The sequence below is a fragment of the Bubalus kerabau genome, chromosome 17, assembly GCF_029407905.1.
Source record: "Bubalus kerabau isolate K-KA32 ecotype Philippines breed swamp buffalo chromosome 17, PCC_UOA_SB_1v2, whole genome shotgun sequence".
Classification (NCBI taxonomy): Eukaryota; Metazoa; Chordata; class Mammalia; order Artiodactyla; family Bovidae; genus Bubalus; species Bubalus kerabau.
The window spans coordinates 7314125-7333691 of NC_073640.1; the positions used below are offsets into that span (position 1 = coordinate 7314125).

A 19567-nucleotide genomic window follows, 5' to 3' on the forward strand; every position below is an offset into this window, starting at 1 on the left:
ATCTTTAATTACTTAAGAAAACCCAGGCTTCTCAACACTAAAAGAGCTAAGTTTTGTTCACACTATGTTACCTTCTGTATTTGCCTTTAAAATCTTCTAATGGTTACATAGATAATTAAATATTATTTCATAATAATCTGTGCTCCTATTTAATCAAGTGCTTACTTGACCTTTTCCCAAAATCAAATTCCAAATGGAGTCCTTTGAATCTCAAATTAACTTCAATATTTCCCAGGGTACCCGTGGAAGGTCTCAAAGGATTTGCCTCTCACCTTATAAAAGAGAGATGTTAAACTAATCAGGTAAATAAACTACAACTTTAAATCTTTCAACAAGTAAACTCCATATCCTCTGTATAATGAATACTGTGTTGACAACCACTGTTTATTTAATTATTTTATTTTGCTCTTTCCAGCATCACTTGAGATCTACATTTTTTACATTGGAAAAGACTCTGCTCTGGGAAAGATTGAGGGCAGGAGGAGAAGGGGACAACAGAGGATGAGATGGTTGGATGGCATCACTGACTCAATGGACATGAGTATGAGCAAACTCTGGGAGATAGTGAAGGACACAGAAGTCTGGTGTGCTGCAGTCTGTGGGGCTGCAAGGAGTCTTAATGACACGACTTAGTGACTAAACACCACCACCACCTCATTCCTTTGATGCACAAGGCTGTGCATTCACTTTACATTCCACCACTGAGATTCATTTCCATGAAGTTTTAAAAATGCATAGACAACAGATGCCATATTCTTCTTCTGTAGATCTGGTGAGCAAAGGCTCATAGTGGCAGATACGAGGTTGCACGCCCTGGTTTATTCACTTCAGAAGCCATTAGCACCGGTTTCCCACAGTTTCCTTATCAAGCCAGCAGAGTCTTTCTGACTCTGGACTAGAACTCTAGTGATAAGCCTGAAAACCAGCTTCAGCCTCTGACACCTTCTGCAGCCTTTCTGGCATTTTTTAACACCAAGTTCCCTATATAAACCACTTTCTGCTTCAAGTGTCCAAAGTGGTTTTTGTACTACTAAATAACATGCTCTCAACCTCATGAGTCAGATAATGAACAAAGGCATATCTGTGTTTCATCCTCCAAACTACATTTTTAATGGGAAAAATGCAACTGTTCAAATAAGCTAGGCTGTTTGGGTCAAGATGAGCAGCACTTGTTACCAGTCTTTGATACATTCTTAAAGGAACATTTAAGAGTTTCATCTACAGAACTACAGAACTTTCATCTACAGAAACCTACTTCACTCCATATTTGAATTCTTATTATTGTACTGCAGTATACTGAACACTGAATGAGTATACCTCTATAACAATGTGTAGAAGCAATCATATCTCATGTAAACTAGTCTTAATTATAGCTATGTCATAAATTTCTTCAAATTCTGCACGTGGTCATCAAACCTTGGGAAATAAAGGAGAATGAGTTATTGACCTATAATTTTATAATACTATCACAAAAAGTAGTATTAATCACTTTGTGCTAATCCTTAACTGTAGACTGCAAAACCGACAAAGAATTTCAAAAATATACAACCAGTTTCTACAGCTCAATATCAAAAAAACAAACAATACAACCAAAAAATGGGCAGAAGACCTAAGTAGACATTTGTTCAAAGAAGACATACAGATGGCAAACAGGCACATAAAAAGAGGGTCAACATCATTAATTATGAGAGAAATGCAAATCAGAACTACAATGAGGTATCACTTCACACTGGTCAGAATAGCCATCATCAAAGTCTAAGAACAATGAATACTGGAGAGGGTGTGGAGAAAAGGGAACCCTCCCACACTGTTAGTGGGAATGTAAATTGATACAGCCACTACGGAAAACAGTATGAAGGTTCTTTTAAAAACTAAAAATAGAGTTTCCATATGATCCAGCAATCCCACTCCTGGGCATACATCCAGAGAAAACTCCAATTGTTCACTGCAGCACTATTCATAGCCAGGACGTGGAAGCCAAGATCTGGACACAACTTGAGTGTCCACTGACAGAGGAACAGATAAAGAAGATATGGCACATATATGCAATGGAATACTACTCAGTCATAATAAAGAATGAAACAATGCCATTTGCAACATGGATGGACACAGAGATTATCATACTAAGTAAGTCAGCAAGAGAAAGACATCATATGATATCACTTGTGGAATCCAAAATAATTATTCAAATGAACTTATTTACAAAAGAGAAACAGACTCATAGACAGAGAAAACAAACATATGGTTACCAAAAGAGAACAGGAGCGAGGGATAAATTAAGAATTTGTTATTAACAGATATACACTTGTATGGGCTTCCCTGGTGGCTCAGAGGGTAAAGTGTCTGCCTGCAATGCAGGAGACCTGGGTTCATTCAATCCCTGGGTCAGGAAGATCCCCTGGAGAAGGAAATGGCAACCCACTCCAGTACTCTGGCCCGGAAAATCCCATGGACAGAGAAGCCTGGTAGACTACAGTCCCTGGGATGGCAAAGAGTTGGACATGACTAAGCGACTTCACGACTTCACTTCACACACTTGTATATATAAAATAGATAAACAACAAGGACCTACTGTATAGCAAGAGAGACTACATTCAACATAATAACCTAAAAAGGAAAACAATCTGAAAAAGAATATATATACACATGTATAACTAAATCACTTTGCTGTACACCCAAATTGTTGTAAATCAATTATACTTCAATTTTTAAAAACTGTGGACTGCCACAGTAGGGGAAGGAAAGAATGGGACAAATCAAAAGGGTAGCACTGAAAGGTATACATTACCATGTGTATGATAGCCCTCCAGTGGGAAGCTTCTGTAACACAGGGACCTCAGCCTGGTGCTCTGTGACGACCTAGAGGGGGTGAGAGGGGGGTTCAAAAGGGAGGGGATATGTGCATATTTATGGGTGATTCACGACTCTGCATGGCAGAAACACAATACTGTAGAGCAATTATCTTCCAATTAAAAATAAATCTACAAAAAATTGTGGACTGGAAAAATAACTTATTTCATAATTTAGCCTCATTAAACAAGATAAAGCAGTTCACTCACTAGGAAATGGATCCCTGTTTCTAATGATCCATTTGGAAATAAGTGTACAAATCCTGGTTTCTAGTACAGCAAACCTGGGAGACAGAAACAGAAGCAGCAGATCCTGCTTCCAACAACAGGAAGAGAGTGACACAGTAACATGACAGAAGCCCAGCCCATGCCAGGGATGCTGTGAATCACAATGTCTTTAAGGATGAGATACTTGGAGTTTTATTCAACTCTACCACATTCTCCCTGTCAACCAAATAATTTAATCAGGTTGGACACCAAGACGCAGCCAAAGATAATCCAAGAAGAATCCCCATCAGAGCCTTGGGCACCCTTAGTAAGGATAAGTGGCCCAGGAGGGACCACCACCCTAAGGGGAAGGCCAGGAGATGGGGCAGCTGGTGCTACTAGTTTGTGTTTTAAAAAGAAAAATTAAAGCAATGAAAGAGTCTCTCACGCCAGAGTTACTGAATCAGAGTCAGTCTTTTAACAAGATCCCAGGTGATTCATCTGCAAATTAAATTTTGAGAAGCATGGATCTATGATTCATTGGCAATTACCAGTTGTACTCTTGGAAGAACAAAGTAAAGAGAATAATACTCTTGGCTTTGTAATGGAGAAATGTATTTCTAGTCGCTGGAGAGAATCCTCTGAAAAATAAATACAGATATATGCCAAGGGTGTGGGAAGCCGACCGATATATTTTTAATAAAAATCAATGCTGGACTGAGGATCCTGCTGTATGAAGAGTCACGTCAAGATTATCAGCCCGACATCTTATAGTTTAATAGCCTTGAAATGTGTCCTGTGAGGGAGGAACAGATTATGCTATGAGCCAATTCAGATATAGTTTAATTAAGTAACATGCAAGGTCATGGAGCATGACTGGCAGAGTGATTGAGAACAGAGTTAACCACTCCTTTCATTGTGGCCACTTCTGTTTGTCATCTGGCACTGCAGCCTATAAACTCAAAGAAAGATCCTGGCATTGCAGACTTATCCCTGCAGGCAGGGGAACTGAATTCTCTCTCTCTCTCTCTCATAGAAACCCATCCTATTTCTCCGTTTTTAATCCTCTGCTGATTCCAGAGGCTTTCTACCAAGTAATTTGTTGCCAAACAGTTGCTCCCCTTGCAGCTGCCAAGCAGACTGGCATTTGCAGCCTCGGGTTGTATCCCACGTTGGATCTCTCCCAAATGTCATTTCCTCAGAGGCTTTCTTTCAGCTGATGCATTAGGGTCTTGAATGACTACATGAAATTAAATGGAAACTGACATGCATGAGAAAAGATGGTCCTTTCCAATGCTGAGACTCTCCACCCATCTATCACTGCTTCCTTCTCTGTCAGCCTCCTGGTTTTCCACAAATTCCAAGCAGCTTGATACAAATGTGATCATCAGAGGGTTTTTGTACATTAATGTAAAATATGCTCTGCAACACTTAGGATATTCGGCCCAGAGGAGACTAGCTGATGTCTTCCCTGATACAGAAGACTGTATCAAGAGAGTGTGAAACAAAGCCACGTTTCTTTGAATTAGCTCACCACTAAAATTATTATAAAACATTTCCAATAAAAGTATCCCAAAAATGCAAGATCCTTTAATTTTGATTACTTTTGTCAATTATAAAGTTAAATTACAGCAAAAATGTATCACCTGCTAATATGAGAGAAAGAGACAAGAATAAATGATTGATAGATAGATAATGTATAAATAGATGCAATAAACACTGAGATCCTAAAACAGAGTCAAGAGGCATTAACAGTGCTAGGCCCAACAGAAAACCCAGAAAAAGCAGCAATGCTATTTTCAAGGAAAATTAAATTAAAATTTGTTTTAAGAATAAACATTTAAGCTCCATTAAAAAATAAGTTTATACACAGTAGAAAATATGTGGCAAGAATTGGAGATAAGGATTCACACAGGTATGAATTGTCAAGACATAGTTAAAGATTAAGGAAGAATATTTGCTTTGCAGTGAAAAGAAGCAAGATGAATATTTAAAGCAAGCCACACAAAAGAAACCAAGGTGGTGAAGCAGAAAATAAGACCAGTGTTTTTAGTCATTCATTACTTCAGTCAGTAATGATCATTAATCCCCTTCTCCTGGAACAAAGACCAAGACAGAACCAGGTCAACCCACCCCAGCTCTGTAACCACTTACATTATTTCTGCTGGGAGAAATAAACTCATGAACTGATGAATGAAATGAAGGCACAATTCCACTGACTACCCTCTCAGGCTATTTTAAGTAGGAGGCCATAGATAAAATGCTGGCAAGTTAGTTTAAAGCTGGATCCAACAAACTCTTTAAAAGTTAGGATGATTATTCATTTTGTCATTGAACTTTTCCTTTTACCAAATGATGTACCTTAAATTTACATTAAATATCTAGTTTCAGCAGTGGACTCAAAGTACATGATTAAAAATATGGCCTGTGCAGCTAAATATTTTCATATTTTAATTTATTTAAATGGACAAAGGCAAACATTATTTATAAAAAGAGCTTATCAAATAGGCCAGAAGTATTGTGGGAGGCTGAATAACACATCCCCTTCCCCCACCACAAAGATATTTATGCCCTAATCTCAGAAACTGAATCTGTTACTTTATGTGATAAAGGGACTCTGTAGATATTCTCTAACATAAAGGAGAATAAATTTTTTTAAATATTTTCAATATAACATAGTTGCAAAATCTGATAATAGGTACTAGACCAAAAGTCTAAATAGGATGAATTTTACTTCACTTTCTATGTAGTAAACAGTTTTTAAAACATTTTTCTACACTGGTAGAATTCTATACAATCAAGTTTTAGTATTAGAGAAATATCTACATGATGTTTGTAATTCATAAGGTCTTGCAAGATATGGAGAAAAGCCTGGCAAGAAACAAAATTTACCTATATACCAAAATCTGGGGATTCTACCATGAACTAAATGACATCATATTCAGCAATCTTGTTCTCTCTCAGCATCTAGAAAATGCTGCCTCAAAAAAAAAAAAAAAAAAAAAAAGAATTACAGGGTGCCACTATGCTGCTGCTGCTGCTAAGTCGAGTCAGTCGGTCAGTTGTGTCCGACTCTGTGCGACCCCATAGACGGCAGCCCACCAGGCTCCTCCATCCCTGGGATTATGCAGGCAAGAACACTGGAGTGGGTTGCCATTTCCCTTTTCAATGCATGAAAGTGAAAAGTGAAGTCGCTCAGTCTAATCTTCTGTAATTTGACATAAAAATTTTATGTTCTCATTCATCCTGTACCAAGTTTCAATGTAACTGTTAGCCAGGGAACATAACCCCATGTCTTTCTGTGTGAAAAACTGGCCATGTCTCTGTATAATGCATTCCAGAGCGTGCCCATCTAAGCATTATCTCCTTATTATTAATTCTGAGTCTCTGGGTACAGGTGAGGCAGTGAGAATGGGATAATAAGCCCGTGTGTCCTCTTGCCCTGAATGTCTTGTAAGTGGCTCACTGTATTCTTCCTTGCACTCTTTTCCACCCCGCCCCACTCTGGAGGATGCCACATCATAAAACAGAAAATATCTATTGCTTGCATTATACCTCCTCTAGTGTCCAGGCTCCTCTACTAGCTCCCTACTTTGAGCTTCTACTAGCTCAAAAAAAAGTTTTTGAGGCAGCTCAGAAAACAAGAAAAGGGAGAGGAAAAGCCAGTGGAAAAGAGACAATATGACTCAGCTCCTGTCATAATGTGGGTGCTAAGCTAGAACACCCTATGATGTGTTTTCTTTAGCTCATGTTCTCTAGTATTAAGAGGATTATTATTTTATTGCCACTTTATAGCTGAATCGATTGTGACTCTGAATTTAAGTAATTTCTGCAGTTCACAGAGCTAGCAAATGGCAAAGCCAGGATGGACATCCTAGACCACTGGCTCCCAGGTGTCAGCCTTGCCCGCCGCCCTGTGGGTCTCACTCTCCTCAGTCTGCCTCTTCCCTGTTGTCCCCCAGGGGCATCAGTGAAGGGTGCCAATGTCCTTGTCCAGTTTGCCATTTATTATTACTGTTACTGAAGATGAACTGAAGTCCATTTGATGCACAGTTTTGAACAACCATCTCCAAGCTCTGTGTCTCAGAAACTCAATATATCTAACTGTGATCAGAAAGAAAATTTTGTAACACCTTAGGGAAAAATCAAAACGTGATTATTTTGAATTTGCTGATTTCATTTCCCTAGAGGGCTTTTAGATAAATAATTACAAAGTCATAACCAGGTGATATTTATTAGTTTATAAATACAGGGTTCTTGGAACCACGCAAAATAATGACAGTATTCACTGCCATCCATCTTCTCCTGCTTTCATGTAACAATAAAGATGGAATGTTCTGGATTACATTTCATTTTCCCTCCTCCTCCTTTCTGCTCTGCTGTATGCCCTGCAAGACTGAAATCTATAGATGGGCTCCCTACCTTCAGTCCCCCATTGGATTAAGCCAGAGAGAGGCACAGACTATGAACTGCAGGAGGCGGCGGATGTCAAGATGCTTCTCTCCTCCTGCTCCCTGCCCACCCCCACCCCCAGCAGCCGTGCTTTCTCTGCAGCCTCAGCCCGTCATGTGGTGGTTCTCTGTCTGTGAACAGCTCCCATCTTATTTCATCCCAGCTTTCTCTCCAAGGCTCTTCAGGCTGGACAGAAGCGACAGCTTTGAGCTGTGAGCACTCCCTTGATTCAACAGCACATCATTAAACTCTCTTCTGTTGACTCTGGTCATGACAACGATCTTCTGCAGGAGCCCCTGACTGTGAGAGTCATGACCACCAGACATACTCTCCGAGCATACCCTCGAAACAGGAGAACGGGATAGGATTGCTCGTGTATTCCTTGAAGGCAGAGAACGCCTCCCTGACAGGGAAACAGACCTTGGAGCTCTGCAGTCTGCAGTGGCATCACTGTCACTCAAACACTCCTGGCAGCACGGGGCAAAGGTCAGGGGGAGGGTCAGACTGGCACTTAGTTACCAAAGCAACAATACTGTTTATCAAGATGTGAGGAGGGACAGCTATTCTTGACTGCCTTGGGGAAATGTAACCAAGGAGAATGTAATATTTAAAGTGTTGATTTAATTCAAAGGACTGGGGATTGCAACCGTGTCTGCTCTACAGAGTTAATCACATATGCAACTTGCAGGTCTCCCAGACTAAAGTACAACCCTGGTTGAGAAGCAGTGGGATTCTGCACGGCATTGGCTGACGCATGTGCGTGTGGTGTGGTAAGTTGCTTCAGAAGTGCCAGATTCTTTGCGACCCTATGGACTGTAGCCTGCCAGGCTCAACTGTCCATGGGATTCTCCAAGCAAGAATACTAGAGTGGGTTGCCGTGCCCTCCTCCAGGGGATCTTCCCGACCCAGGGATGGAACACGCGTCTCTTATGTCTCCTACATTGGCAGGCGGTTCTTTACCACTAGCCAGGAAGCCCTGGCTGATGTACACATATGTCAGACTGAAGAATCAGACTCTCCAAAGTCCTCTGTCACCACTGGGAGAATACAAATGAAGAAAAAAATAATATTAAATTTGGGCTAAATTCATTTACATGCATCCATTCTTTTGGGAATTGAGGTTTAATACATTTAAGTACCTAGAAATGGTATTAGCAGTCTGCATGATGGATCAATTCTTCAATTCTTTCATCAATAGGCATTTATAGTCAAAGGGGAAAAAAGTTTAAAATGATAACTCCTTAAGGTAAATCATGAGTGAGTGAGGTCACTGACTTAGAGAATGAACCTAATCTGTGCAAACTGCTCAGCTACCCCTACCCAGACCCTGGGGTGGGGGTGGGGGCACAGGATACTACATTCACAAAACATTCGATGTGTCGTTGTGGGGTTGATGCCACTCTCAAGAGCTTTTCAGAGGATGCCCTCAATAGCTGTCCAGAGGACCCACTCCTGTGGATCCAAGGCACCCCATTTTACCAGCTACTCTGGTGCTTGTTCCATGGCTCCACCTACAAAGCAGCCACGGGAGCAAGAAAGGAGGCTCTGTGTGCGCTCTACAGCAGGAACTCTCCACGTTTGACCTGCCTGCTGCCAGAGCTAGTGTCCAATCTGCCAGCAGCAGAAGCCAACATCAAGGCCTGATACGGCATCATTCCCCTTGTGGCTGGGCGAGGGAAAAACAAAGATAAAGACCTGCTACCTGCAAAGGACAGGGCCACCAGCTGCTAAACAGCCCCAGGCTAACAGTGTGCACACACTGTCAGTCAGTGGTGTCCCCAGCTTTTTAGTATCTTCACATTACATAAGGTCTAATCTTTATCCTATATATGTATTTTTGTAAGCTGTCTTAAATAATATTGCGAGAGTATAAACAAGTAGAGAAAGAAATCCCCCAAACTCCAAAACTATCCCAGGTTCAAATAATGTGTCTACTTTTTTCCACCAGGTTTTACAGAACTGGAATCCCAATTCTGAAGGGGAAAAGAACCACTATAATCATTATTCATGCTGGACACCAATCCCAATGTTTGAGTCTGATCTGACTCACTGAGTCCAATGGTTATCAGCCATAGTTTATTCTGATAATTTAATTTAGACCACTGCAAAAGATAAATGAATTCAGAGGCATCAGCTGTGCTTTCTGTTTTGACCATCTTGAATGTGCTCCTCTGTAATTTTTCTATTATTTATTTTTACAGAGTCCATGGGGTTGGCAGAGTCTATGAAGAAAGCCTTCCAGACAGTCATTAAATGTTCTTTAACATAATCCCTTCCTTAACTGCGGACATAATCTCCCTAATAACTATTAAGCTTCAAAACTTGTGGCTGCCTTTTTGTGGTTGGTGACAGTCAAACATTTAGGGTTTTTAATAGTAAAAAAAAAAAGAAACAAGCAGAAAGTTCTTTGAACTCTAGTCTTGGGAGCTTGAAAAACCTCCCTGATTTGGTTCAAGATCACTTTTCAAAAATATCAGAAAAAAAGTATAATCTGCAATAGGAAGTTTCACCATAATTGATTCTGAAGCAACACCCATAGTCTTAAGAGCGTGACTTCAATTATTTTGTGGTTCTCTCTGTTTCTCCTTTCTTTACTTTTCTCCTTATTTTTATACCTGACTAACTCCAGGAAGGGTGCTTTGTCATTAGTCTGCAGTGACTCAAGCCTTCTCAATTTTATTATAAATCCAATATGGTTGTGCAATTGCATTGTGGGTTCTGATTTATGGATTTCAGCTAAAGAAATATACAAAATAAGTATTTTCGCCTGTATAGTACAGTAAAAATTGGATAAGGCACAGTTTAAATCAGGTTTGGTAGAAAAAGAGCTATAAACACATTAGAACAGTTTTAAACAAACTATTCCAAAATATATGAAAGCCCTATAAATGCTAAGTTATAGCACTGCTCAACATATTTTGCAGTTAAGAGCCTGTGGGTCTTGTCATTAAAAATCCTATTTTCAGTGCTGTTTAGCACCCGTATAAATATTCCATCTGAACCAAGATTAAGGATATAATGGCTCAGTGAAAGAACAAGATACTTTGGCTTCTTAAAAGCTTTGGGGTTTTTTTAAATTGTCATTCAGTTAATATAAACCAACAACCTACAAATTATATTCACTTTGATTTTGTCCTTTTATTTGTGAAAATACAAAAAACATGTTTTGTTGATGCAAACTGACAAGATTCTAAATTATAAAAAAAGTGACTTCTTCAACTGCTATTATTTCTTAGTCCAAATAACTAGCTGTGAATTGATTTGTTGCTAATTAAAAGTAGACACTACTTTTCGGGACTTCCCTGGGGTCCAGTGGTTAAAGAACTTGCTTCCCAGTGCAACTAAGCCCATGTGCCACAACTACGGTTGCCCTCGTGCCCTTGAGCCCATGCTCGGCAACAAGAGTAGCCCCTGCTCGTCACCAACTAGAGAAAGCCCATGTCAGCAACGAAGACCCAGAACAGCCAATAAACAAACAAATAGATTAAAGTATGCGTGGCTCCCAACAGTATCATCTCCAGCAGTTCAAAATATTTACAGCACATCCATTTAAGTAAACAGATAATGGGTAATTCACACAATAAATGTATGCTCCTACTTTTCATTTTCCTAGGCAAATAATAAATATCTCTGATCATTCATGTTCTGCTGCCAAATGGCAAAGCTCTTAAAAGCCTACTGGGTAAGAGCATGTGCATGCTTAGATTGTTAATTTGTGCATATAATCCATAACATTTTTCTCTGACTCACTAAGTGGTAATGGTGGTGAATGGAAAGACTTTGCCTGAGGCCCCTATAGAGAGGTTACACTGGCCAGTCCCCTATTATCTGTGAGCAGCCACGTCAGACCACGCTAGGCTTCCAGTAGTTGATGTCCTGTAACAATTGGTGTCCTTCGGTTTGTTGATAATGGCATTTCTCCTCTCTCATGGATTTTAATCAATTATTCTCTTAGTGTTTGCATTATTATATATTTAAAATGTATAATATTCTAACATTTAAAAACTGTAGAAGAGCAGTAAGAAAGTCACTATAAGACATACCAAGCAGGTGAGAGGCTTCCAGATTACTCAAGAACCCTCTAGAATGTCTCTTTGGACCAGAGCCAGAAAGGACAGTGCGGTCAGTGCAGGAGCCCTGGTAGAGACCGAGGGGCAGCACCAGATGGTGTTCAGTCCAGGGAGAAATGTTCTGGGCATTCAGGAAAAACCTGATGACCCTTGAGACCCCTAGGGTATGGACCATAAATGCTCACTCTCTTCCCGTGTCTGACCAGAGACTCACTTCGTACACTAAGCTAGCCCAAGATCAACAGTTGCAAACTCTTCCTCCTCCCAAGTGAGCAAGATGGTGTTTGCTCCTGCCAAACCAAATATCAACGCTTTGTCTCAACCAAGAACTGGACTTGCCCTGCCCTCACCCACTCCCACCCATGCATGACTTTAATTCCTTCACAGAATGACCAGCGCCAGCACAAAAGACTGGAAGAAGACCCTCCTGACAAGGCATGGGCAGGACAGTTTCCATTCTTGAGAAATGTGTCGACCTTTAAGAGGTAGGTCATATTTGGTCCTCATAGAATTGCCTGAGCCTCTGAATCTCTTGCCAAAAGTCTAGATGCTGCTGCCAAACTTCTTGAGCAAACCAGAATAGTGATGGAGTGGACATAGAATGAACCAAGAGACAGAGGAGCAGTCCCACTGAGTCATTTAGTTCTTCTTTAAGAGGAGCCTAAGGGGACTGCATGAGGCTTGGAGAGACCATGAGAGCAAAGACAGGTTCTGTCACTGCCCTCGAAGACAGAGACATCAACACTGCACAGTGAAGTCTGCACTAGGGCGTTGCAAAATGCTATGGAAGATCAAATCAAGGACACCTAATGGAAACTCATGGAGGTGGGCAGGTGGGAGGGAAAGGAATGCTTGTAGGTGAAACCAGGAAGTCAGTCTAGAGACAGACAGGTACTGAGGTGAAGACTAGGACCGTCATCTGTTAAGCCTCCCCACCAAAAATAATTAGAAATACATTTTTGAGGGTGGAATGATTTGAGAGAAGAGCATTGAAACATATACATTACCACATGTAAAACAGATAGCCAGTGGGAATTTGCTATATGATGTGGGGAACCCAAAGTCAGTGCTTTGTGACAATCTAGAGGGGTGAGATGGAGCAGGAGATTTAAGAGGGAGGGACACTTGTGTACCTATGGCCAATTCATGTTGACGTTTGGCAGAAACCATCACAACACTGTAAAGTAATTATTCTCTAATTAAAAATAAAAATTAAAAAAGAGAACACTTTCAGATCAGAAAAAAAAATATTCAATGGGGAAAAGATAGTCTTTTCAAGAAATGATGTTGGAAAAAAAAATACATTTTCACTTCTAGCCGAATCTCATCACTTGACTTGACTTACTTCCCTGGTTACTATGAAAAGTTGACTATAATTAATTAGTGCCCTAAACTGTTCTCAACCTTTTTTCTGGGTAAAAACACTGTCTCCATGATTAATTGCTATCTCCTTGAGGGCAATCACTGTCCTGGACATTGTTTGCAGTCCTGTGTTTACCAATGCTGAAAACAGTGAATTTAATTAATAAACTCTTGTTACATGAATGACTGGTTCACATATTTTAAAAAATCATGTTGGCCAGTATTTTATAAATGTCAACTAGTGTACCCTGTCATCTTGAGATGAGGGGATCTCTTGAAATGAGTTTAACTTGTATACTGCTTTTTAGGTCCATTTATCACTTTTATCTTTTCTTTAAAAGTATTTGAATTATTGATATAATATCAGACACATAATTCTACATTATGACCTTAACCTACCAGAAATATTCTTTTTCATGATGGAGATTTTCAGAGAACCGGATTTTCCACACAGCTACTATTAATGAGGAATCATCATGATTAATGTTAAAATGATAATGCGCACACAAGACTTCCCTGGTGGTCCAGTGACTAGGACTCTGGCCTCCCAATGCAGGGGCCCAGATGTGATCCCTGGTCAGGGAACCAGATCCAACACATGGCATCTAAGAGTCTGCATGCTGCACTAAAGAGATTGAATTCTGCAACAAAGATCGAAGACCCTGCACGCTGAAACTGAAACACCGTGCAGCCAAATAAATAAATAAATATTTTTTAAAGATAAAATACACAAACCCTAGCTTGCATTACCAATGTACCTGAAGAACCATCTTCTCAAGTTCTTGGACAAACTGCCACTGAACATTATTCTCTTTTAATATCCCTCATTTCCAAACTAGCAAATATTTTTCAACAGAAGATGTTAGTCAACGGCATAGTCTAAAAAGAGTCCTAAAAATGGCCAAAGAGATATAAACAAAATTTATCTAGTAGCAGAAAATTGCTTCTGTGCAATTATCTCGTACACTCTATTTCAACTTAAAGGAGATATTTTACAATGATAAGCACCTGGTGACAGATTCATGGCTCTGTCAGTGACAACACATCTCTGGCTCCTAAATTACTGTCCTCTTTTGAGTTCAATACTTTTCTTAAGCAAAGTAATTATAACTGTCTTAAAATGTGGTTCTAAAATAAAATACAGATTCCTATGAATAAGCATAATTCTGAAAATACAAAATGAAATATAAAATAAAAAGCATGTAAAATTATTTTATAAGCAGAATTATTTGATTTGTTATTTCTTCCAAGAAAATTATGTTTCTGACTCAGTGTGGGCAAGAGGTAAAAAAAAAATCTTTCAAAACATATAAGGAAAAATATTTTTCTTAGCTTTACAAAAATGCCTGAAAAAGCTTCCTATAGTTAATGTGTGTATCTATAATACACAATATTATGATAAAACAAATGTAATACTAATAACATCTTCACGCTCACCCCCGTAATATGACTTACTGGGAAATGGCAGTGATTTGGCCTCTTACCCTCCTGCCCTCACACCTGTGTGAGCCTGAAAAACAAGGAACATGGGAAAGCCGCTTCATTTCTCACTGCCCTAGCTTAAATCTTACCTGTCAAACAAGCCATGACACTTCACTGGGCTGGGACTGGGCTCTGTGAACCTTTTCCTTCAGCCCGCTCCTCTCTGCTGGGCTTTACCAACAGGAGGCTGCGGATCGAGACCAGGAGGTGGAGGAGAAAAGGGAGACATACTCTTCCTGCTTGCCTTCCGTCACTCCCTCTGGCTGGCCTGTGTCCTGCCTGCTTCCTCCCCCACCACCCTGCAGTAGCAGTTTATTCCTTTAAAGCATCTAAGCACAGCTTGAACTTGTTCCAGGGCCACAGGACAGGCATCGTCATATCTCTCCCCATCGCGGGTACCTGCACAGAAGTAACACTGACCTCAAAGCCCAGAATCCCAGTCTCCTGCAGCTCCTCCTCTGACCTCAGACATACCGGCATCAGCCAAGCACTGCCTCCTCATCAAGGGGCTGAGGATCAGCCTCATGAGGCTGCCCTCCAAGCTCCTAGCTGTCATTATTCCAAGCTCAGTCTGAGTGCTGACTGCTTTCTGAAATTGCTACCTATGAGAGCTCAGTTTTTCTCTGTTGGCTTTTTCAGTTGCCTAACAAACAACTTGTTAGACCAAATTAACAAGTCTTTAAACCAACTTTCTTTCTCCATTAAAATAACTGACGTGACTCCTGGCTCCATACTAGACCAGGCCTGACTTAACAGCTCTCTCTGTACCACCTCCCTGTCATGAAGATCACATTCACTCCTTCACTCTTTGGCATTATTTAGCACCTTTAGAACAGAAACCTGTCTGGTACTGCCCTAGGAAGTGGATGCAGAATGTTGATCAACACATACAACATTCAGTTCAGTTCAGTCACTCAGTCATGTCCGACTTTTTACGACCCCATGGACTGCACCACACCAGGCTTCCCTGTCCATCATGAATTCCCGGACCTTGCTCAGACTTATGTCCATTGAGTTGGTGAGGCCATCCAGCCATCTCATCCTTTGTCATCTCCTTCTCCTCCTGCCTTCAGTCTTTCCCAGCATCCGAGTCCCTTCTAATGAGTCGATTCTTCATATCAGGTAGCCAAAGGATTGGAGCTTCAGCTTCAGCATCAGTCCTTCCAATGAATACTCAGGACTGATTTCCTTTAGGATTGCCTGGTTGAATCTCCTTGCAGTCCAAGGGACTCTCAAGAGTCTTCTCCAACACCAAAGTTCAAAAGCATCAATTCTTTGGCGTTCAGCTTTCTTTATGTTCCAAATCTCACATCCATGCATGACTACTGGAAAAACCATAGTTTTAACAGTGTTGCACACCACAGAGAGCCCAGAAACTTAGAGAAACTTCTGGTTCTAACTCCAGTTAAGCATTCCAGTGGTTGGGACTTTGCCTTACAATGCAGGGGAGTGTGGGTTCAATCCCTGGTCAAGAGACTGGGATCCCACATGCCTTGTGACCAAAAAAAAACAAAACATAAAATAGAAGTGATACTGTGGCAAATACAATAGACACTTTGGGACTACATCCAAAAAATCTTTTAAGAAAAAAAAACAACTCCAGTTAGAACACTTATAGTCAAGCCTACTGAAAATAAAGCATGGTGGTATAGCCAGGAGATTTAAAGAAATACAGTATAAGTGAAGAATTTTTCTAACAAATACACGCCATCAAGAAGTGCTGCTGTGAACCAGCCCTTATTTTCAAGGCAAGGAAGTTTTGCCTTTATCTGCACAGGCTGACCCTGGTTTTTAGTTTAGCTCTCTGAAATGACACAGAGGAGAAGACAAATTGAAAGGAGTTCCAAGAAGTTCACACACACACTAAAAAATGATTCAGAGCAGTGGAAGGGCAGAGTAATGAGGCAAGATTGCAATGACTAAATGTATTTTTATCTAGTATTCAACTAAGTGCAATTGTGACATCTAAAAATAAGTGAGGCAGAAAAAGAAAAAAATAATTATAGGGAAGATAATATATAATAATTAACTACTGAAAAAGAGTATGCTTTAAATAATGGAATACAAGTAAAGCAGGAATAACTTGAGCTGATTATACAGACTCAATTTCTCACATTGAGGTGAGAGGAGTGTTATCGTTTGAAATTCACAGCCCTTAAAAAAAGAACAGACAAAACATGTAATTATTATCTGCCAACGGCACAGTCCAAAATGAGGCAGTGGTGTTTGTCCGTTTCTAATTTATAAAGTTCTACATGCTTCTCAAGTCATCCAACCCATTCATTACTCTTTAATTAAAGGACTCAGGAAATTCTTGTAAACCTGAGAAATGCCTGTGATGTTCTCTTTCTAAAAGGCACTGCTAAGGGCCACAAAAAATAATGCAGTCACAAAAAATTAAGGTCAGAGATCTCTGCATATATGGCTTTCACTGTGTATCATGTAACAAAACAAATCTCAAGAGATATAAAGGTATTTTATGTATGAAGTGTAATCTCTTCTTTTCAAAACTAAACTTTATGGCATTATGAAAATTAATATGGGTCTGCTTACCACTGGGTAGCAAAAGCGAACAGGTTATTTTGTGGTAATGATCAACATTAGAAGTGAGCAGAAAAGATATTTTACCCAGATATTCTCAATCTCATCAACAAATCAGCTCTAAAATATTCTCCAGTGTTCCTCTTTGGTCAACTCTTCTCTCATGTTTACGGGTCTCTATTAAGTTACTCATCCTTGTTGGCCCTCACGATAGACATTGATAGTCTTTATCTGTGAAATAACCTCTGAGAAATATGTCTTCAGGGCTCCCTGTCATGTTCAACACACACCGTTCTCTTGGTTACCAAGAGAAAGGAGTCGAGGGCTGGTTTGAGTTAAATATCAGGTTACTGATATTTAAATATGAAAGTTAAATATCAGGCAACTGACTGACAATACAACTTTTTAGAGGCTTGGGAGAATTTTGTTGTTGTTCGTGGAACCTCTGCTGTATTTTATCCATTCTTTGAAAGGTCTCAAAGCTGACATGGTTTGTATCTTCCTTCATTACTGGAAACTGAAAAAGAAACTTTTCTAGAGATATAATACAAATACGATGTCGTTCTGATGTTCAAATTTTATACTTGATATTTTTTAAAAAATTCTCTGCATAATTTATAAATTGGTTGAGAAAATACATTTTAAATACAGAACTACCATGTAGAGCAACAGCTAATCAAAGCTGACTCTAGATTTACAGTCTCATCAGAATGACTCATCTAAACATATCTCAGAGATTTTGAGGGTAATTTATTTTTGTCCGGTTAGCCAGATGGCCCTCTGGCCCTGCTCAGACCATAAATCCTTAATCTCATAAAGAAGAAAAGCCTACTGCCTGGGGGCTGACTCGCTTGCTCTAAGGGCGACTCTGGATGCTGTGGTTGAGTCAGCTCTCTTCTTGCCCGAGTTGAGGTCACTTTTCTCTCTGCTTGCTCCATACCAACCTCAGGAAGCTCATTACAGCACTGAGGACCTCGTGTGGACTCGAGGGATCTGAAGGTCACAGAAGTATTGGGTTGGCCCAAAATTTCATTAGGGTTTTTCCATAAGCTGTTATCCAAAAACCCGAATGAACCTTTTGGCCAACCCAAATATAAGGGAACTTTTACTAAGCTAACTCATCCATTATGTGGGAGAGGAAATGAGCCTGGAGTCCTTCAAGTAATGATTAAAACCCTACGACATGTTACAAATGACACGTAATAAAAACAAAAGCATGCACTGCAGATTTTATATACTTTGGTCCCTGGTTAATGGTTGTGTGCATGCTGCTGCTGTGTGCACGCTAAGGTGCTTCATTTGTGTCCAACTCTGTGCGACCCTATGGACTGTAGCCTGCCAGGCTCCTCTGTCCATAGGATTCTCCAGGCAAGAATACTGGAGTGGGTTGCCATGCCCTCCTCAGGGGATCTTCCTGACCCAGGGATCAAATCTGTCTCTCTTGTGTCTCCTGCGTTGGCAGGTGGCTTCTTTACCACAGCGTCACCTGGTGGGTCACACGGTAAAGAATCTGCCTGCAATGCAGGAGACCTCAGTTTGATCCCTGGGTTGGGAAGATCCCCTGGAGAAAGGACAGGCTACCCACTCTGGTATTCTGGCCTGGAGAACTCCATGGTAAAGTCGATGGGGTCGCAAAGAGTTGTACACAACTAAGTAACTTTCACTTTTACTTTTCAGCACCACCTGGGAAGGGCTACCATATATTATGAGAAATTGAATCTTTAACAAGAAATATTATCATTAGACACTTCCCAGGTGCCTCAGTGGTACCTGGGTAAAGGTAAAGAATCTCAGTGGTAAAGAATCTGCCTGCCAAGCAGGAGGAACAGGTTCGATCCCTGGGTTGGGAAGATCCCCTGGAGAAGGGAACAGCTACCCATTCCAGTATCCTGGCCTGGAGAATTCTATGGATGTATAGTCCACGGAGTCGCAAAGAGTTGGACATGCCTGAGCAACTTTCACTTTCAACATAAAATCAGAGTGGGTTTTTTAAACCATCTGGTTAAAATAATTGTTCCACATATCATAAGCTCTGATTTAAGTTACCTTCATTTTAAGCTCAGCACTGTCTTGATGTTTAGGTCTTGGCAGGGACGAAGACAGCATTGCTGAAAACAATGCAAAATCAATTAGATATAACCATTTTCACAACAGGATTCCCAACCTGAACCAGGTTGGGAAACCAGAAACAGGTTATTAATCATTCTGAAAAGATCCTTCTTCTCTCTTAGGGCAGGTATGGTGATTTGAGGGGAAAACTCTCCTTTTTAGTCTATTAAAACGTGAATACACTGGTTGATTTTTTTAACAGTAAGTCAAATTTGCATTCTGGAGATAAACTCTACTTTTCATCATGCATTATCCTTTTGATATATTCCTAGAACCAAACTGTTAATATTTCATCAAGAATGTTTTCAGCTATGTTTATAAGAGATAATAGTCTGTAATTTTCTTTTCTTGTAATATCTTTGCTATCAGAGTACCGCTGGCCCTGTGAATCAAGTTGGGAACTCTTCCCTCCTCCACTAATTTATGGAGGAGAATTTATACAATTGGTGTTATTTCCTGCTTCAGTGTTCCAACAGAATTTAACCAGTGAAACTA

General features: G+C 40.2%; 1 protein-coding gene across 1 annotated transcript in view; it reads right to left on the reverse strand.

Moving 5' to 3' along the window:
• Positions 1-200: 200 nt before the first annotated feature.
• LOC129632100 (uncharacterized) overlaps positions 201-19567 on the reverse strand; it is a 200581-nt gene continuing 181214 nt past the window's right edge. The window contains exons 5-6 of the mRNA XM_055553526.1: positions 2789-2859; positions 201-1416 (exon numbers count right to left, since the gene is read on the reverse strand). Of these exons, the coding sequence (XP_055409501.1) occupies positions 1374-1416; positions 2789-2859 (114 nt within the window). The 3' untranslated portion in view covers positions 201-1373. The remainder of the gene's footprint in view (positions 1417-2788; positions 2860-19567) is intronic.